At 42.2% G+C, this 22,174-nt stretch overlaps 1 protein-coding gene across 1 annotated transcript in view; it reads right to left on the bottom strand.

Moving 5' to 3' along the window:
* The window catches only part of LOC310853941 (NALCN channel auxiliary factor 1-like), a gene marked incomplete at its 3' end in the record, with an annotated part of 49,745 nt that extends 27,779 nt beyond the window's left edge, over positions 1-21,966 (bottom strand). Inside the window, exon 1 of the mRNA XM_083758415.1 lies at positions 20,863-21,966. Within this exon, the coding sequence (XP_083614541.1) occupies positions 20,863-21,693 (831 nt within the window). The 5' untranslated portion in view covers positions 21,694-21,966. The remainder of the gene's footprint in view (positions 1-20,862) is intronic.
* Between the last annotated feature and the right edge of the window lie 208 nt (positions 21,967-22,174).

The following is a 22,174-nucleotide window of genomic DNA, read 5'->3' as shown; positions in this document are numbered from 1 at the left end:
AACCTTAACCCTCTCGCAACCCTTAACGCACGCCTCACCAACCTTAATCCGGTCGTCTTAAAGGGTAAGACAACTTTTTTTAAGGTTTGGGTTGTGTAGTTACTTTGCCATGATGCAACTCCAAATGTGGACAAGAAATAAAAAATAACTGCTCCAGTGATTAGAAATTGATAATTCAAAATTTGCTCCTCATTGACTTACATTGTAGCTAAAACAGCTCTCAAAGTCACTCTTTTAGTACGTAAACAAACACAAACAATGTTGATTCAGACAATATAGAGCATCACCAAAACTCATGCTGTTTTATTTTTTCATAAAAATGTTTTCTTCCTGTTGATTTGTCCATTTTATTGGGAAGAAAACCCGGACTGGATCCGTGGATCTGGATCCAGATCTTCAAATAGTAAAATCAACAGGAAGAAAACATTTTTATGAAAAAATAAAACAGCATGAGTTTTGGTGATGCTCTATATTGTCTGAATCAACATTGTTTGTGTTTGTTTACGTACTAAAAGAGTGACTTTGAGAGCTGTTTTAGATACAATGTAAGTCAATGAGGAGCAAATTTTGAATTATCAATTTCTAATCACTGGAGCAGTTATTTTTTATTTCTTGTCCACATTTGGAGTTGCATCATGGCAAAGTAACTACACAACCCAAACCTCAAAAAAAGTGGTCTTACCCTTTAACGCACCCCTCACCAACCTTAATCCAGTCGAACCAATGCTATGTCTAACCAATGCTATGTCTAACCAAAGTATGCCTCCCCGTTGCGGCTGCTATTTATTCATACTATACTTCCAGTGTTTTATTTATTTAAATAAATATAAAGAGAGAAATATTGAAAATGTATTCGTTGCTATGCGGAAGACACCAACTACATTGTTGATGATTTTTGTATTATTATTATTTTTAACAAATCAATGACACCCTTTACATCTGTGTGTTTGTTACAAAATATTCAACCACTGGAAAGTATTCAAAGGCGCTTTGGCGAAAACCTCCGAACTCCATTGGATCCTCAAACTATCTGCTAAACCAGCTAACTCCACACATTTAGCCATCTTCTTTTTCATAAATCGGTGCTATTGAACAACCTTTACGGTCTGTGTGTTAAAAAATAAAATATTGAACCAATGAAAGGTATTAAAAAGTACTCCACTTGAGCTTGATGGGTTTTATTTTATTTTATTTATTTATTATTTCCTGAAAAAGGTTTCTTCCAGACGGTGCATATATATATATATATATATAAGAAACGGGGATTGCACACTTCCAAATCAATTAATATGCACAACACAGGGGTGTGGTGATGAAGAAGGGCCGTACTGATCAGCTTGGCTTCACTGCACCAGGATACATCATCGCGCCTCGCCTCTGAGTGAGCCGATGACAGAAGACGCTGCACATAGAATAGCCCTTTGAACAAACAGGGCTTGTTGGACATGGCATCGGAGCACTCTCTATACGTCTCACAGACAATGCTCAGGTCTGCCTACTGACGTTTCATTATACGGCGAGAGACAACCCTCCTCAATCATCCTAATGTGGAGCGTTGTGAGGCTTAACAAGGATCCTACTCCAGCATAACCTGTTATCTGTTACAGTAGTCCACACATGTATTGGACCGGTGTTGATTTCGTCTGACTAAAGCTATGACGAAGAATATTCGTCGACTGCCTTTTTTAATTGAAGAAAATGAAATATACAAAGAAATAAAAACTAAGCTATGATGACTAAAGCTAAGACTATATATATTGACAATTTTGTCAACAAATTATAAACTATACTAAAATGTTAGGGAGAGACTAGTGGAGAAGAAAGAAAGAAAAAAGCGGACACGTTGACTAAAACTAAATCTGAATTTGTCAAAATCAACACTGTATTGTACGAATATCCACCTGCTGTATTTAGGGTTTTAGAGAGCTGGGTGGCATCAAAAGAAAATATACCGGCACATTACATAAAGGAAATGTTTCACCTTTTATTTCCATAATATGTATATTCTCATTTCTAACTTTAAATTCATGCCACACCAATGCTTTATGTTTCAGCATGCTAATCTTACAAAGAAGAGAGACTCCAGTTTCCATTGGCTTGGAATACCAAGCAATGTTGTCATTAGTAGGCACATTTCTGAACCATATCCACAGCCCACCTCTGACACACACAGTGTGTATAGACGAAACGGTACCATATCTTATAATAGCATTAGTCAAGACCAATTATACGAAGATATGGTTGAAAATAGCTGGCACGTTTCTTTAAGAAGCGACTCACGCTGCACCTAGAAATGAATCTTCAGCGAGAGCTCTGGTATAGGGTTGATTGGCCGATCTGACAGGCGTAGCGACAAGTGGGGGGAGGGGGGGGGGGGGGGGGGAATGCACAGAACTGTCACGTTCGTGCACGTCCTATACATAACATGCCAGTGGTGGAAAAGTATCTAATACATCTATTTAAGTACTGTACTTAAGTACAATTTTGAGGTATTTGTACTTTACTTTGAGTATTTCTAATACTTTTACTTCTACTAATCTTGGATCCAAATATTGTACTTTTACTCCACTACATTTATTTGAATACTTGAGTTACTAGTTTCTTTGTAGATTTTGATTATTATTACAGAACATAAATGAACCACTTCAGCCCTATAGAGCCTATAGATTTTGGCATTTTGAAAACAGCTGATCTACAAGCTGAGTCACGATGAGACGCATTGTAGATCTGCTACTTTCAAATTATTTGTATACATTTGAAAACATGAAATAGGACATGATGCATAATGAGTACCGTACTTTTACTATTGGTACTTTAAAGTACATTTTGATGCCTGCACTTTCGAGTACATTTTGAATTCCAGACTTTTACTTGTAACAGAGTTTTCCTACATTGCAGTATTGATTTGATACTATAAGTTAAAAACTTTTTCCACCACTGTAACACGTCCACGTCAACATTTGAATTGTGTTGAACTGTTTTCTAGGTGACGCGTAGAAACACATCTATTCACATGAGGAGCACACAGTTCTATACCGGGGGATCAAACCCGGTACACAGCGCAGTTTATCCAAGGCGCTTTACATAGATTGTGCAATGTGCATTACATTCACACATGGGGTGAGCTCACCCCACTGCTCTTTTTTACTTACTCTAACGCTATTAGCCTATCTACCTACACTCCACCAGAGCTATTGGGGGGCAGGGCTTGTGTGTGCTAGCAGCAGCCACCATCGGCTTCAGACAAACTTTGATAAACTCGACTGTCATTGCATGCATCTCTCTTATGTATTGAAAATTGCCGATCTACAAGCTCACAATGCATTGGGATACTACGGTGTTATTCAACCGTTGTCAGCAGTGACCGGTACAGTCTAATGAAGACTTGCACCGTCCCGGAGAGCTAGGTGTCGAAAAGGTGTGCACAAATTCGGTCCGACGTATACGAACAGTCCGACAGGCATTAGTCCGACACCCTACCGGCACAAACCCTACCCCAACCTCACAGGGAAGCCACAGGTTTAGTTTAGTTTAGTTTAGTTTATTTGTGTACATTAAAAAAACGAAGGAAATTTAAAATGGGGAAATACATTTGTATAAATAAAATAAAATAAAATAAAATAAAATAAAATAGGAAGGGCCAAAAAAAACCAGAGGGGCTTATCGAGTGGCATTCCTTAAAGCTGCAAAGTGAGCTTAAACTAATTATAATAACATTAAAACATAGAATGAAAATACATAATAATAATAAGGGTAATATTGTTATTAATATTAATAATAACAAGAATTGATACAGGTAGTAACATTAATAATTATAATAAAGATCAGGGTGACTATAGGGCATGTTGCCCAAGCTTGTTAATAGGAACATGTATAATTATAATTAATAATGATAAATAAAGAGCAGGGTGACTAGGGCGTGTTGCCCAAGCTTGATAAAAGGAACTGCTGTAATTGTCTCTTTAAAGTACTAAGGCTAGTAGTACAGTCTCTGATGTGAGGCGGTAATTTGTTCCAAATATGAGGTCCTCTGTACTTGATGGTGAATTGGGCAGAAGATGTAGTCCTGAAGAAAACGGAATGAAGATCATTTACTGATCTGGTGTAATGATTGTGGATTTCATTGTTGAACTGGAAAATATTTTGAAAACAAGCTGGGAGAGTACTTTGTGAATGGATTGGTATAAAAAAAAGTCTCTGAATAATTTTCAGAGACTTAAACAGAGGAGTGGAACTGGTGAGTCTGCTAGAAAAAGTAATCATTTTGATAAAACGTTTTTGTAACAGAAAAATACCATAAGATTAGATTTGAAATTACTAGCCCATACAATATTACAATATGAGATAAATCATAGTATAATATAAATGAATACAGATTTTTCTTGTCACAAGGTGGCGTATTCTTTGAATGACTCCAATATCCTTACTTACTTTATTACAGATGAGTGCTATATGATTTTTCCAGGTTAGTTTTTCATCGATGAGGATGAAAACCTTTCTAGTACGTTATTATCAATCTGGATATTGGTGAGTTTTAACCGGCCACGCATGTGTCTTAAGTTAACCGGCAATGCATGTCGGGAGTCACGGTGAGTCTTAACCAAGCCACGCATGTGTCTGTGTTAGTTCATCGGACCAACGTATATGTGCCCTGTCAAAGTATAGCCAACGTTAGCTAATGTGAATGCAATGTAGTGTCGTACGAAGTTGTACACAATGCATATCACTGTGGTAGCATCTGCATTTAATTTCAAATCAAAGCTCTATTCATATTTTAATGTGTGCATGCTTGTTCAGAAGCATTGGTCTCTCCCCAGCTCTTTAGTAAACAGAAAATAAATACTCAGAGACGCAAGGCGGCTGAACAATTTCATCCAATCAGGAGAGAAAACCCTGCAAAAGATCATTTATCAGCTCATGTTCCAGTTCCAATTTTTTGGCTCATTTGTTTTGTTTTCTGAAAATGTATTTTCTGTTTACTAACGAGCTGTGGAGATATTATGGGGAGACCTCCGTTACTGAACAAACCGCAACGGTTGCTATGGGAATATAGAGCTATCTAACACCATACATCAACCACAGCAGCAAATTTGACATAGCTCTGTATACACAGTGCATGTACCGCCTCCAACTCCAACTGACAGTACTTTCCCCATTTTCAACTGTTTTTTGAGTGGTGCAACCACTCCTATAGACAGCTATGTGTGTCCCTGGGTCTGTCCGAACCCGAAAATAGCGTTATAGCACAACACACAGACACACACGGGCCAGGGAGGAGGGCTTGTTCCAGACCCACAGGAACGCGCCCAGGGTGCCGGCCCGATTCCGGTGAGCCACCCCGTGCCCAAAACTGTTGAGAAATGACAGAGTTATGAGGGTTTTTTTATGAGTTTTCCTGATGTCATAAACTGTCAGAATCAGCTTTTGTTGCGTTGGTTTATGTGCTAAAAGAGTGACTTTGAGAGCTGTTTCCCTGTTACAATGGAAGTCTGAGCGACTATTAAATTACTTACTTAAATTGCTAATAAACAACACAACGGAGCAAAATAACTCAGCTCAAAAAGTGGTCTTACCCTTTAAAGTTACTTTTGAACAGCCAGTACACCAACCGCTGAGTTGCTTGCCATGAAAAATCCACTTTAAAACGGTGTAATCGCTTGTTTTAGTGTTCAAAAATATTCCAAAGTGCCGACCACAACAACAGACCAGACGGGGCAGGTTTCCCATTGTAAACAATGGGGACTCAATTTCCTATCGCTTTGCACGCCGGAGCGACCGACCTTTTTGCGATGACGTCATCAAAAATAATAATAATCATATCCCATTCTGTCCGGTGGATTTCCCGTATGACTTAAAACTGATTTAAAAACGTGGATTAAACAATGAAAACATACTCGTCAATTGCAGGGAAAGTGTTCTACAATGAATTAACTCGAGCAACTCGTGAATAGAAGTCAAAGTGTTAAAAAAAAACGTATTGTCCCGACCCAACCCTTTGGTGTGGTTTGGGCTTAAATGAGCAGTGTTGTGCACTGCTAAAAAAACAGTACACGTTCCTACAGGAAATCGATGCTGTATTGCACTAACATGATGTCAGTTTTCAGAGTGCTGACTGTATTTGTCTGAGCTCTGTGTGAGACATGCAGAAAACAAAGACTTTCCTTCTGTTAGAAAACCCAAGGGATGAATGTTTTGCCGTAATTGGTTTTTGGACGATGATGTTGTGGTGGGCTCATCATTGGATACGAAGGAAGATCCCAGGATGCTTTCCAAGTATAATTATCGCCATAAGGGTGCACTCACAGTTTTTAAGTCCAAGTTTAATGTTTCTTACATACATACATATACCAATACCATGTGTTTGTTTGTTTCTTGTTGTGACTGCAGGTTGCATTTACTATGAAAACGTTGCATTTCCCGTCTGTTGGTTGGTTGGTCGGTCCATCACCCCAGGCATTACCATATATGGCCTGAAAATTAAGGACCGGCCCTAACAGGGCCCTCCTCAGACCCTGTACACTGACACTCATGGTGACCCATGCCACCCTTAGATCTCCAAATATGGAGTTGACCTGTTCCGACATTCCATATGTTGATCTGACACATCAAACCCTGTACACTCAAGACACGCTCCATATATGGTCAGTATACAGAATTCATTCCATTATGTTCATCTAACCCCCCATGCCAAAGAGCCAGTGCTCGCCCAGAAGTCTGCTGTCACCTAGGCGGATGCGTGCACGCCACCTCGCCCTTTAGGGCCAGTAAGATGCCCTCAGGCGTCTTACTGGTTTATTTGTTTCTTCTTCAGTTTTGTGTACTGTACATACAGGATTTGACAGACTGAAGCTGCCAACTTGAATTAACCGGCTTATGGCCAGTGCCGTAATTGACGTAATGAATCAATAGACGTTAAAAGAGCTACTGTAGAATCAGGCCTGGCTAAAATGACTAATAATGTGTTGCCCTTACTGAACAATATTATGTCTGTCATACTGTATGTATGCACTGTATGTCATTGTGCTTTTAGCAGCGGAATGCCCATAACACATTTCTCCAGAGATAATAAAGTCTATCACAGCGGTTCAAAAACTTTTCAATTTCACAGGCCTCCATAACTCTGAGTTGCAGATAACACATCACAAAGTGACAAACGTCCAGTAAAGTTGCATAATCGTGACAGCCCTACTGTTGCACCACGTCTAGCCTGAGCTAACGCTAGACCTTTCTGGCCTAGATGGGAGGGTCACGGCTCAGATTTGCGCACATCCTGATTGGTTCACCGATCTGTCCGTCAGCCCCGGTCTCTCCTCCCCCCCAGTGCAGCACTGTTATTGTGTCGACCAGAAGCAGAAACCACTGGTTGCTGGAGTATACCATTCTAACGGACTGTCAAAGTTATTTCCACAGAGTCGGAACACGTTGGTTTTTTTCTTAGACGGTGTGGTGGGTTCTTCAGCTATTCTCCTCATTTGCCTCGCATAGCCTCGTTTGAAGTTCCACTGGTAATGATTTCCTCACGGTGTTCCCTGACGTCACATAATTTGGAGCGACGCCTACGTGGAAGGGTTGACTCCCACTTTTAGGCCAGTGCAGCCCATGCGTAAATCCAGGCTTTCATTTTTCACAAAATGAAAGTGGTTCGCTAATAACACAGAGGCCCAGTGAGACGACGGGGTGTACATTCACACGCCACTCTAACCCATTTAGGACTGGAACGCATCTTTGACACCTTGGCTTTTAACCACTTTAACCATCATTTGAAACTTCAGCTGTTGAAGAATAGCAGATCTACAAGCTCATAATCCTGGTCCAACATATTTTCAGTCGGCGGTCAATTACATATCACCTTGACAATATGGAATAGTTTGAGAACCACTGATAATAATAAATACTGTCATGATTTATAACCGGGGTAGGCAACCTTTGGCACCGGTGCCAACATTGGACAAAGGAGGTTGATCACTGGCACACTGGCATAAGTGTGAGAGACAGGATTTCTGATTTAAAATAAACTATTTAAAAAATAAATTAAATAAAGAAATGAAGTCCCTCACATTTGTATGTATACCAATGACATCCATTCTACATTAATTAAACGTTTCCCCGCCAGGATTAATTAATAACATGCCAGGATATCGTGCCGTTATTAAAGATCCAAAACACCGCGACCGGATGTTGTGTCAGCTAAATGGTGTGTGTTGTCTCGACGTGATGTTATTTTTTGCCTGGAGAAAGCAGTGGCTGGCAGCCATTACTGCGTCCACCAGGCTCCATGCAATAAGCTCTGTTTTGACCAGAAATGCTGCCTGGGAGAGGTTTTTGGATACTAAAGCCACTGAAAGCGTGCGTGCGCGACTGCGTGTGCACTAATCAAGATGGCGCAGCCCAGGGTCTAAGCTAACAACAGATAGCCATCCAAAGCTATTGTGAGTAGCCTTTCCACTAGAATGAATCAAACACATTTATAGTAGCCTACAATTGAATAAACGTATATACACTGTACGTATTTTGGCAGCGTCACTTCTAGACAAATAACGCAGACTACGTGTTTTTGCGGGGAAAAGGTTAAAACTCTGAACTCTGACTGGGGAGTGAGTCTGGTGGTTATTGCGTATTGCTGGGTTATAGTCTAATGATCATTATAAGAATGTAAGAAAATATTTCAAAAGAAGGGAAAAACTTATGTTGGAATATTTTACGAGGTATGCCCAATAAAATGAAATTAATGGCACACTGACTAGTGACTACCGTATCTAGAAATGATACAACAGCTTCTAGCCGTTCATTAAACCAGTAAAAAGGAACACCTAATCAAAACAAAGATTTCAGCTGTGCTTTTCTCCCAGAGTGCAGCAGACTCTGTGGCTAGGCTAGCTAGTTTCTTGGGACATTTGTGGTCGTAGTGCTACGAGGGTGTTCTTTATCGTCATGAATGCACTTCTGCGATACCTTTCGGAACTGCAGGCGTGTATTAATGACTATAAAGACCCTCACGCGTGTAATATCGCTTAAATAAAAACATGGCACTTCCTTTTCAAAAAGGTTGCAGACCCCTGATTTAGAAGATATTTGTAGAATCTGGTCTCAGGTCTCCAAGGGAGAGGGAATTAATCCAAGCTATATAGCACAATACCAGCAGGCCAGCCAACTTCCATTTAGATCATTACAGTGGTGACGACTAGAATAACTGCCAACGGGACTAGGGCTGTTGCAACAACAGAAAATTGGAACTAATCAAAGTACTGTATAGCTGTAGAAAGACGGAGCTATAAGCAGCAAAAGAATATGGGTAAGGTACTGTGTACATTTAGTAATAGTCAGTGGTGTAAAGTAACTGAGTACATTTTAAGTACAATTTTGAGATATTTGTTCTTTACTTGAGTATTTTCTACTCCCAGAGACAAACTTTTACTCCACTACAATTATTTGAAACCCTTAGTTACTAGTTACTTTATTATTATTATTATGATTACAAAACATACATTAACCACATCAGCCCTATATATTTCTGCCATTTGAAAATAGCTGATCTACAAGCTCACAATGCATCGTGATGCGACGCACTGCTCTTTTCATACGATTTTTATATGCAACATTCTGCATAAAGAGTATTTGAACAGGAAGGTCAAGAACATGTCAGTTGTTTTCTATTTTGTTAAATGTGTGGGATGGGCCAAAGTGGCATGACACGAAAATAAAATGTCATTCAAATAAGTTCAATTTAATGGAGGGCTCTAAACTCGTATTGAATGTGCTGAACCTTCATTACAAAAAGGGTACACGCCTCGCTTGCACAGTGAGTGAACCGCATCTGAACACTCTATTTTGTATTTTGCCTCAGGGCACAGACAAAAACGTAATCATCTACAGTACATTGTCAACAGACCATGACAAATATTTTTGAAATAACTACAAAGTAAAAATCCATGTACAATGATATATAAACGGATGCATCATAGATAGATTGCCACAACACCCAAGAAAATACTGATGCTCACCAGAAAAGTGCACTGCAAAATGAACTTTAGCAGTTTACAATGTCCCAGACACTTAATAACATATTACATAATTCCGTTAGAATTAGCGAGAGGGATTATGGGGATACCTTCACTTTTGAAAAAGAGAAAAGAACACTCATCTGCTCCAAAAGTTATACTTTATTGACAAAAAAGTTTGACCAGGTTCTCTACCAAGTGATGTGCGTATTCTATTCGTTTTTGATACCTTCCCCTTTCCCTCAACTAAATCTAGAGCGTAATGTATGTCTGACTCTCGTATTCATACGAGAGTCATGACGTAACTTCACCCTGGTTTTTGCGAACGCTACATTTACAAATAATTAAAATATATAAACATTCGCATTTCAAATATAAAGTACTCACAAAGTGTCCCACGGGTGTTAGTTAGTAGCAGCGCCAGCGATTAGAATTTCTGCATCCTGTGTTGTTTAATAAAAAGCATTTTTATCCGAGGTGTTATTTTGCCATTGGCTTTCAACTACGCGCCCCTATCGGTCGGGAGGAGGGTGGCACTCGGTGTGTTCGATATAGGTAGGCTGACCGCCCTGCCAATACAGACTAATAGGCGAGTGCGCTCCCGATGTGCAAAAAAGTTTGAAAAAAGTAGCCGGGGAGCTCGGACAAAAATGCTTTTTATTAAACAACGCGGGACGCAGCAATTCTAATCGCTGGCGCTGCTACTAACTAACACCCGTGGGACACTTTGTGAGTACTTTATATTTGAAATCTGAATGTTTATATATACGGAAATCTTGTAAATGCAGCGAGCGCAAAAAACAGGGCAAAGTTACTGCATGACTGTCATGATAATCATCATGGCAGTCATGTTCCAGGGCTAGTATGTCTGAAACATTGTCCATGCTGCACATATGCGAATGCAAAAGAAAATGTGCGGCCGGGCACAAACGCTGTGTCCACAATCCACAGTGAACAACGGTACATATGGTGGAGTTAATAGCACAAGTCAAAGAAGACGGCTTCATTCTGTCATGTCATGTCATTCTCACATTGCATTGCGAACGTGTGAAATCGATCTTCAGTAGCATGAAGCGTGTTCATATATTTGCATGGGGTGTGCTTCAGTTTCCTGAACTTTTCCAATCCTAGGTCAGGACTTACAAACTGAAACTAATTAGGCCATAGAGCCCCATATCAAATGTTAATTAAATTTTGATAGCCTCACTTTTGTACTTTCACTCAGGTAAAAAAAAAAATCACTTCTACATTCTTAATTCTACATAATATGGTAAGTAAACCAACTGAGTACTTTTTTCCACCACTGGTACTATTGACTGGCTGACCCAGCAGGGTGCCCTAGATCTATAGCACCAAATGACTGTACTGTACGCAGCAAGATAAGAGTCAGGGGAGTGGAACCTGGAAACAAAATAATCAGTCTTGTTCATTCTTCGACTGTGTGAAGAGGTGGCTAATAGAGTATACTGTATCTATTCTATACTGTATCAGCTACCGCTACCGAATGGTGCATCCAATGGAGTTCTATTTTCGTCCATGCTAAACCCCTTATCCCTAAACTTCTTTGCCTTTTTTTGTTTTACTATTTTGAAAAACTTTTTTGAATAGTTAAAATAGCCAATCTGTGCTCACAACGTGTCGATGTAGATCGGCTAGTTGAACTATTCAAAAATTATTTTCAAAATAGTAAAAAAAGGCAAGGTAGTTTAGGGATAACCAGAGTTGAACCCATAGACATAAAACAGGTAGACGACGCCTCCTTCGGCTCTGGGGCGTGTGTCTCTCTTGAAGGCAACATGGAGGCAAGCTTTCCCAAGATTCCTTGCGAAGCATAGCGGAAGCACGAAGGGGAAGTCTGGTAGGCCAATCAGAGGCGCAACTCCCTCTTTCCCAGCGGCACTTGCTTTGGCAATGTAAATGTTTTTCTCATGCCAATAAAGCTCCTTTGGATTGAAATTATGAAGTCCCGGAAAGATCACACATGTCATTGACCAGTAGTACTTCCGCCTTCGCTGCTAGGAAGTTCCTATAGCTTCACTGGAGAGTGTAGACACATCGCTCCAATGAACTGTATCTATTGCTTTTATATATCTATGGATTAATAAAGGCCAGGTTATTAATCCATGAGCCAGAGCTCCAAAATTGGAACGTTAATTAATAATTGAGTGTGCAAAACCATACCTATATTAAATTGTTTATAGGGTCAATATAAGTACTATTATGATAACCCTTCCACAGTAGTAGCTTAAGTTTTCAAATAATTGTAGTGGAGTAAAACTACAATAATTGCCTCTGAGATGTAGTGGAGTAGAAGTAAAAGCAGGTGTCACAGCCTATTGGAAATTAGAAATACTTAAAGTAAAGTACAAATACCTCAAAATTGTACTTAAGTACAGTACTTAAGTAAATGTACTTAGTTACCTTCCACCACTGCTTTCTGAGTGACCCCTTAGCGGTTTTCATTTCACAACACGGCAGAAAGCTTGACCGCGCGTAGCTTGTGCAGACACTACACCACCGCCACTAGTCAATTAAAGAGCTTACCAAAAAGCCTTTTGATTCAGGGGGAAAACACTATCGCAAGTTCAAGCCAGGATGAGCTTTCTATACCGCTGTCTGCTCCAGCCTATATGAGCCAGGCTGGCACAACAATGCTCACAATGCGACGCATCATCAAAGCCTCTACAGAGTCTACACTGTAGAGGGTTTGATGATGTCAGACTGACATTATGTGTGATCATACTGTATATGGAGACGTGATGTCACGGTGTGTGACCATTTATGGAGACTTGATGTCACGATGTGTGGCCATATATGGAGACATGGGTGACTAGATGTGATGTCACGATGCGTGACCATATATGGAGGTGACTGACGGACTGACAGGAAATGCAAGTTTTCATAGTAAATGCGGCCTGCGGTCGTAATTATTACTTACTTTACTTATTACTCCCTGCCAACGGGGGAGTCGCTAATTTGCATAGTTTTGTGAGGTAGAACTTGCAAACATGCTACACTATTTTAATCACAGCAGAAGACGATGGGGGAACCGACAGACCGGCATGGATTAATTACAAACCTTGCTGTCTCCTTTTTTTCATTTCCTTGCATCTCCGTTCTTGTAATAATTATGTGCGCTGCTCGCCATAATGTTGCTCTGCGTGCGCTCCATTATGATTTGGATTGTGATAGAAGATCATGTTAAATGGAACAGGATTATACTGTCCAACTCTCTGTCTGTGTTTACTTTTGTAAGGCTGCACTGTGACCGTGGGACGTGGTAGTAATCATAAAGCTTTGCAGCTTTCTAACGTGGTCGCTGCCTCTTGGCATCACTTAGTTTAGGGCAGTAGTTCTCAAACCTTTTTGTACCAAGGACCCCCAGAATTATATGCATTTGGCCCAATCTGAAAGTGTTTTGTACCAGGGAACCCAAGAAGAGATGTGGCCATCAGCGATATCGCTTGGCTCCCGCGGATGTTGTGAGATTTTACTATGAAGCACCTCCATTTTTTCGTTTCCCCAAAAAAGCAGAAGAAGAAAAAGCTAATGTTAGCATTAGCTCACGCTGGCTATCTTTCTCCAGAAACGTTAATATTCTAATCACGATGCACTGTAAAATCTGAAATTTGATCTGAACCTCGGATGTCTGATCAACACCACGGACAGCTCCGTATAGTTTCTGAGAAAATGGCATCTAAAGATCCCGTTAAAACATAAGTAAATGGGTGCGTGAGCAGGTTTCGTGCGGGCGGGGGTGAGCAATGCGTTGCCTAGCAACCGGCCCAGGGCTAAAAGTAGATTTAAAAAGGCCTCTGCCCGGGCTCTGGACAGGACCCCTGCCCAGTGTCCATATATGGAGCTGGCCTGTTCTGACATCATTCTGACGTCTGCATAGACTCCATATTTGGGCATGCCTGACAAAGAATTCCATATATGGGCATAAAAGGGACACAGACATAATATCTGGGTGGGTCATTCATTTCCAACTTGCATCGTTCCAAGTAGGCCAGTGCCCAACGGGCACCGCTGTAGAGGCTCCAATGGGCACCGCTCTAGTTTATAACAAAGCGATCAAAGACTCAATATCAAGTCATTGGCAGCCTATACGGGTGTAAATTAAAAGACGCAATATCGAAGCTTTGGCCAAAGTGCTACGATAATTGTGATGCTATATTAAGTACTTTTGCTGCAGGCCCCCCTGGAACCCCCCCAAGGACCAATGAGAACCAATGCTTTAGGGGTCAAAAAGGTACCTTGATAATAATAAATGAACTGCTTGAATGTTACTGGTGCCACATTTTTTGTATTTTTCAAGATTTTCATGTGTCTATGTACTTCATTAGACACCCCATGGAGTAGTTTTTATGTGCAATGAAGTATTCACTTTGTATTTAGGGTTTCTTCCTGGAGGCTGAACCCTTGACAGTCAAACGTGCCAATGAAAAAATCACACCCGTGTGGTGCAACTCCCCCCCCCCCCCCCCCCTCTCCTCTCCTCTCTCTCTCTCATTAGCAAGCAACAGTGCAGCACTAATACTATCTCTCTCTTTCTGTTTCTGGCACAACAGCGCCCCTACTGGTACTCATAGTCATATACTGGTGCTCATGGCCACATAGGTGAACACATACTGTAGGTGCACACGGACATTGCTGTTCCTTGGAGTGGTTGCACCACTCAAAAACAGTAATATAGTGACATCACATTATCAGCCCCTCCCCTAACCCATCCCCCTTTATCATACAACTATAGCTGTGGGTGCGGCTTAAGTTCATCACCACCCACCAGGCAAACCAGGCATACTTTATGAACTTTATGAACATAAAAACGACATTTTAACAAATACTGTACACTTTTTTGAAAACATTCTTCCTCCTTATATATAACAATAAGACCTGACGATCATGTTTTAGGGTGGAATAAAATCATGGCACTCTTTAAGATTCTGGCACTAGGCAATTACTCATTTTACATTGTTTCATGTATGATTGGTCAGTTTGTGATGCCAAAAAAATAGATCTCATGTTAGAATAAATACATAATTCCTACTTTTTACGGGCATTTTTTCTTTTTACTGCATGTTTTTTTTTGTGAGTGGGTCCCTGACATGAAACTGTTTGAGGACTGGTTTAGGGCGGTGCTACCGGCTCACATGATGTGTACTCCTCTGTGACTCAGAGTGTAACAGTAGACCACTAAATATATCACTAAGATGCTTTTGAGAAAGCTACATTTATGCTTCATCGGCTCAGTTTTGATTATGAAACCTTCGCTGCTGGTAAATAGCTTTTCATATTTAATATGCACATCCATTAGTGCCATTGGGGTTGGGTAATGGTGGACAGTAACTAAGTGCATGTACATAAGTACTGTACTTAAGTACAATTTTGAGGTATTTGTACTTGAATTGAATATACCAGTTTCCAATACTTTTACTTCTACTCCACTACATCTCAAAGGCAAACATTGTACTTTTACTTCACTACATTTATTTGAAAACTTTAGTTACTTTGATTATTATTACAAAACATAGGCCTACATTAAACAGTTCAGCCTTGTATACATTACGGCCATTTGAAAATGGTCAATCTACAAGCTGCACAATGTGTCGTGATGCGACGCATTGTGAGCTTGTAGATCTGCTATTTTCAAAATATTTTTTTATACATTTGAAAACTTGAAATGGGAACATTCTGCATATAGTGAGTATACTTTCTACTAAGTACATTTTGATGCCAATAGTTTTGTACTTTTACTCAAGCACATTTTGAATTCTGGACTCTTACTTGTATCAGAGTAGTTCTACATTGCAGTATTGAAACTTTTACTTAAGTAAAACAATTGAGTACTGAGTTTTTTTCCACTACTGGGTAGCGGTCTCATCTGGCTCATCATTCTCTATCTCCTACCGGTCAACATTCACATTGAACAGGAAATTCTCCATGTCCAATATAAAGCAAAGAATGCCCTGTACTTTATATATATATAGAAACAATTTGGTCAACCAGTCCTTTATCACTTGAACGCTTTGCCCCAATCTGGGAACCCATCTGCAAAAAGGGAAAAACAGCACCCTCTGCTGTTTGTTTCCTTCAGAATCTGATCTTGAGAACAAAGGCATAAATCAGCTATTTTGGGCTATAGATGCCGTGGTTCTCAAAGTGGGGTCCAGGGACCCTCAGGGTTCCTTGAGGGGGGATTTCAAATGGACCCTTAAAGGGACATTAAAAGAAAGTTTTTGTAATTTTTCAAATATTACTCCACTACAAGTTGCTCAGTCAAATTAGAATTTTTAATGCCATTGCATTGTATTATTATTATTTTTCCCAGAACTTTTCTAAAAATGTGTCGCAATGCAACACATTGTGAGCTTGTAGGTCAGCTATTCTCACAATATTTGAAAAACAGCTTAAGTGGTTCATTCATAATGTACTTTTCCCCCTTCCTAGGTATGTAGTGGAGTCAAACGTACAATTTGACAATATTGGGAGATTTATAAATACTCAAGTAAAGTACAAATATCTCAAAATTGTACTTTATGTACGGTACTTGAGAAAACCTACTTCCACCACTGTCCACCACTGGTGACCTGGGTTCACTCAGGGTGACCCGGGGGGGGGGGCAGTCTGTGTGTGAGAGGCAGGCTGGGTTGACAGTGAGTGCCAGAGGCATGGATGGATGGCTGAGTCTGACTGCATGGGCCACCAGCATGGAGAAAACAGCAATAACGTCCATGTTGAACCGCATACTGTTTCACCCTCGGGGGGGGGGGGGGGGGGGGGGGACTAGGGGGAGATCAAAGCACCACCTGGGGACCACAAAGGTCTCTCCCCGCGCACAACAAAGGCTAATACCTCCATGTCAAACCTTGATCGTGGAAATGTCAAATAGCTTTTCCATCGTTCTCTCTCTGGGGGCGGCACACACATGCGTAGCCGAATTGATATTGTGGACAAACTGGACATTGTTGTGATCGCGGGGGGAGACACGTTGTCCAGACAGGTGCCAGCTGCCAATTTTTTATTATTTATTTTTTTGCTGACATGACAGTTCTGTCTCTTTTGTTCTGTTACTTCTTGGTTTTGTGTATACTGTCGATATATCTAGCCATATAGCCATATCTTATTTACAGATAACTACTTGAGCTGTAGCCAGAACATGCACGCACGCCACGCACGCACGCGCACCGAGGCTTTTAGAAGGCAGGTAGCCATTATCTCAACGGGGAGTCAACGTTATCGTTTCACTTCTGTTATCTCTGTAGTGCTGCTGGAGCACCGTACAGGACTTGTCCAAACCTATAATCAAGAAGGTGATATGTGCTGCAGAAGGGTCGTTGTGGGGGGAAATTAGCTGCTTGACTAAATTACTGTTTTCGCTCCAAATGCCAAGAGGCGGCCGAGGAACATGTGCATGTCTTGACCCGTTTGTGACTGTGACTGTGTTTAACCACATACATGAACCCTATAGCTGCCTTATTCTGGGCTAAACATTTTAGTAAAGATAGACAAGCGAGGTGATGGACAGTGAACTTGTTAGTCTCACGTGGCCAGACTGTTGCCCCTCGCAATTTTCAAATGCTTCCGTCATACAGTCTGGAACAACGGTAGCTCTGATCATGAGCAAGCGATGAAGCGGCAGTGAAGCCTCCTCCCCACTTCCGTTTAGTCTTTACAGTCGTGCAAATTTATCGAAATCATCTAAGCATATATAGCTTGAGAACAAATGTAAAGATATTTTTTCGTAAATGGAAATGGCCGCTTCCTTGCTCGGATTTCGGGAGGTTTAGTTCCAGACTCTTATCTATATATAGCATACGGAGATTGTGGAATAGTTGCCTGGCTACGCGAGACTATGAACTTGTAGATAAGCTATTTTCGGCATTTTGGTGTAGAGGGAATTAGGGGAAAAAGCCTTTAACCTCAGGGGACCCCAGTCAACTCAGTATAGTGGCTGTAATTGGTTAAAGCTAGTTCAGGATACACAGGTCAGCTCCATATTTAAACTCTAGACGGACCTGCCCCAAAGTTATTTGTGCAGCCGTGCCTGGCAGGCCCGGCCCTACCTGGGCCCTCATCAAACCCTGTACATTCAAGACGCTGCCCCCGTTTCCACCCTTAGATCTCCATATATGGAGCTGACCTGTTCTGACATTCCATTATGTTGATCTGTTCAACTGGCTGCTGGGCCAGCTGAACTGCAAATGTTAAATATGCCTACTATATTGTGTTCTTACGGCCAGCCTGGGCCACCGTGCCTACTCTATTGTGTTCGCCGCCCCGTCACTGGCCGATGATTGTGTTAAATTTACGGCAAAAAGGGAATAATAATAAAAATAATAATAATAATTCTGCACGTGCATATCGCACGCGCACGCACCCTCCGGCACCTAATAATTTACAAATGAATCACTGGATACACGACAAATGTCAGTATCAACTCCTTAGTTTGGGTTGATGGAGAACCCTATTTAGATGCGTTGCAAAATGAAGCGATGCAGACAATGTAGCACATTGGATTTACTCCATGCTGACTCTCAACCATAAGGCCAGACATTGATTCTGTGGCTGCAGCAGTCACACTTGAATCTTTGTTTCTTTTTTTCCCCACTGGTTCTCATTCACTCTCATATCACCAACATAATGAACATAACATAAGCAATATTCTCTTTTGCATGGATGAGAAGATTTGACAAACAACTACAAAAATAATGCAGTTAGTATATTGCTCCTCATGCAGTCATTATTTGGCAAAGTCATACATTGTAATTGCTTTGGAATGTTGCATATGCAAAGTATGCTCATATACAGACTGCAGAATTATGCATGTTGGCCACTATGAAAAATGGGTGGGTGAAGTATCTATGACTGTACTGTAAAATTATACCTGCAAAGAATTATCACAGCCACGCATGTCAGGATACTAGAAAACGTGTGCGTGTGTGTGTGCGTGCGTGCGTGTGTGGTGATGTGACTTTGCAGCCGAGGGATGGATATTTTAAAGGCCTTTGTCAGGTCCAAGTTACAACAATGAAAGAGGAAAGTAGTCTTTTGAGGTAAAAGAGAACTAAAGCATTTCTGCAGTCGCAAAACTAGAAGGACATGGCAAATGGGACTCTGTGCCTTCTGTGTGTGTCATTATGTTCCGTTTCGTATAAGAACGCAGATGGCCTAATTCGATTCCGGTTCTGACACCTCCATGTGTGACTGTTCCCTCCCTGTGAACTGATTGGTGAATGAATGGTCCCCATCTGTGGATTCAAGGCCAGGGCGTCTGTGAGTGGAGCTTGAGTCAGCACCATGGACAGCTCTCCATCTAAACGCTTCCATATATAAAGACCTTCTTTTTTTTATCTTTATAATTTTTATCAACCCAGTCTTTTTCACCCAGTGCCAATTATCTAATGTAATCCTGGGCGCTACACTTCCTCTGAAGTGAAAGGCCCTTCGCCAACCCCCCATCGGGTATGGGCACTGACGCGGAGGAGGGAACACGCCCCCAGCGCCCACAGTATCCACAGCGGGAATCGAACCCGGGACCTTCTAGCTGTGAGGCGACAGTACTACCGAATGTGCCACCGTGCCCCTATAAAGACCTTCTGACCAACAAAATAAACTGGACAATATAACGTCCTTTAGTGTATGAAGCCACCAATATGCCCCGCCATGTTTATCATTACACACTTTGTAAACAAGCTGGGATGCCAAGGTTAATATTAAATCACAAGGCTATATTATTGTAGGTTGTCAGTTAACCACTTATAATAAGACCAATTCAGAAATGTTCACAAGTTCACAACACATCACATTGCTACTGGTTTGTGATCTTGTAGATCTGCTTTTTAAAATGTTAATGACGTGCACAAAATATGGGTGCCAGTGTGTGCGAGTGTGGTTAAGCATTATGACAAGACCCTGTACGATGTAGTCATGTGGCTATAGAACGAACGGCTGTTGCCTGCACTTTAATTCTTTGTCTGAAGTAGACTATATAGCCCAATACTGCTTTAAGCATCTGGACACAACGAGGCCTACACACACACACAGGCTGTAATAATGAGCAAACACATCATGGTGGAGGAAAAGAGCTTTCCGGCACATTAGGCAAGGAAAGCACCTCTCCACTTTAATGAAATGCACTCGACGTGAAGTGCTGCGGCCATGTCGAACAACACCTGCGACGACGGACGGGCTGACACGCTGTCTGACGTACGAACGTGGCTCGAAAGTTGCATGCAATTACCGATAACAGCCTGCTGCTGCTGCTATATGGCTTATTGGTCCTCCTTCCTTAACACTAGTGGCCATCATTATCATAGGATTCTTATGCGTTCTGGTAATTGGGTTATCGATATAGAGAGCGGCCCAACCAGGGGCCTATACTATACACACAGTCACACACACACACACACACACACACACACACACACACACACACACACACTTTCATATAGGCCTGTCAATGTCAAAGAATACAGGACGCCCTGCGTCACCTATAGGCTGCTGTCGAGGAGCTTTGAAAGCCAATAGCCGTGCGTGGCTTCCATGTCCACATTAGAAGGGGCTCCTGCTTGCGGGGGCCTGCATGTGAGCTGCACAATGCTGTGGAGAGAGATGAATGAACATGAGGCCTGTGTGCTGCTGCCTGGAGCCTGGAGTCTCCTTGAATCTGTCAGTCCGTCTCCATGACGACAGGAGGAGGAGGAGGAGGAGGAGGGGGAGGAGGAACATGAGGCATCTATCTGGCCCCAAAATCAACAGATGGAGAGAAGATCCCCCGGCTTTAAAAAAGAAAAGGGAGAGGAGGAGGAGGAGGGGGGGGAGAGAGAGAGAGAGAGAGAAAAAAAAGCAATTTTATTCTTACCTTGCACTGCTCCATGCACGTCCTCACCGAATACGCGTCCGTCTCGTATTTCAGAGTCATGAGCTCAAAGTCCTCGTATTTCTCCTGCGCGTGCATGTCGTAGCGTTGGTACGCCTGCACGCACAGGCTGCACCTGCTAGTGTCGCCGCCGCCGACCATTAGCACGTCCGACAGGCTGCAGTTCAAATTGTCCGGACTCGTCGAGCCGTTAAACAGATCCAGTAGCGAATAGGAGTTACAAAAGGAAAGGTACAAATCACTCATATTTACAGTCCGCGGCGGACCCCCTCCTCCCTCTCTGTTGTTGTTGCTGTCGGAAAGGCCCTGGCACAAAGTGTCGGCGTCTCCAAAAGTGAAGCAGTCTTTAGATAAACTATTATCGTGGTGGTGGTGGTGGCAAGTTTCGAGTCGCCATAAATGTTTGGTAGAATTATTTCCTATAAAAATATTCTCGTGTGGGTTAATAATTCCTCTGAGGCTGATGCTGTGTGCTAAACGGGTTTGGGGGGATGATGATGATGATGGTGGTGGTGATGGATGATGGTGGTGGGTGCCCGGCGGCGACGGCATGTCGCCGGCGTCGGAGGAGGATAAGTTGTCGCGGTGCTTGGCCTCGGCGCAGAACCACAGGTGATCAGAGAGGAGGATGGTGAGAAACAGGAGCGACGCCAAGGACAGTCGCCATCGCTGGGTCCTCTCCGAGTCGGTGAATGGCTTCTCGTTCTCGCGGGGCTGCTCTAGCCAGATCTGGAAGCTGCCGCGGTGGTGGGGGTCGCCGTCTTGCTCGTGGTGGTGGTCGTGGTGCCAACACGTCCAAACAGCCCTGGTCATATTTTGGGAACGGCGGGCTCGTCGATCGACGCCGCCGGCCGACTCCACCGCGGGGGCTCCTTTCCTCCGGCTGGCTCCACAACAACGGTCATTGACGTGACGAGGACTCGGTCCACTCTCTGTGTTTTTCTCCTCGTGAACAGCAGGGTTGTCCTGGCGTGCCTCCTCCGCGACGATCGGCGATAATTCCCATTAAATGAATGTTGCCGGTGGTGGAGAAATCATATGCCGCAACAACACACCAGCACGGGCCGCATCATGATGATCCTCCTCCATGGCTCCTCTCCTCCGGTGAAGAAGATGCTATAATTCTTTAGCAACATCATGTCTCGCCTCCTTTTTGCTTGTAGCGCCTCCTCTGCTAGCCTCTTCTCTCTCTCTCTCTCGTTAGCAGCAGCTGCTCCTCTGCGTATTTCTCGCACACACACACAACACACACATACACACACACACACTCCACACTAGCTCGCGTGCATTTACA

This window comes from Protomyctophum parallelum (genome assembly GCF_964188405.1).
Source record: "Protomyctophum parallelum genome assembly, chromosome: 23".
In the NCBI taxonomy this organism is placed as follows: Eukaryota; Metazoa; Chordata; class Actinopteri; order Myctophiformes; family Myctophidae; genus Protomyctophum; species Protomyctophum parallelum.
The sequence above is the reverse complement of the archived record's forward strand: the minus strand, read 5'-3'. Positions and strand labels throughout refer to the sequence as shown.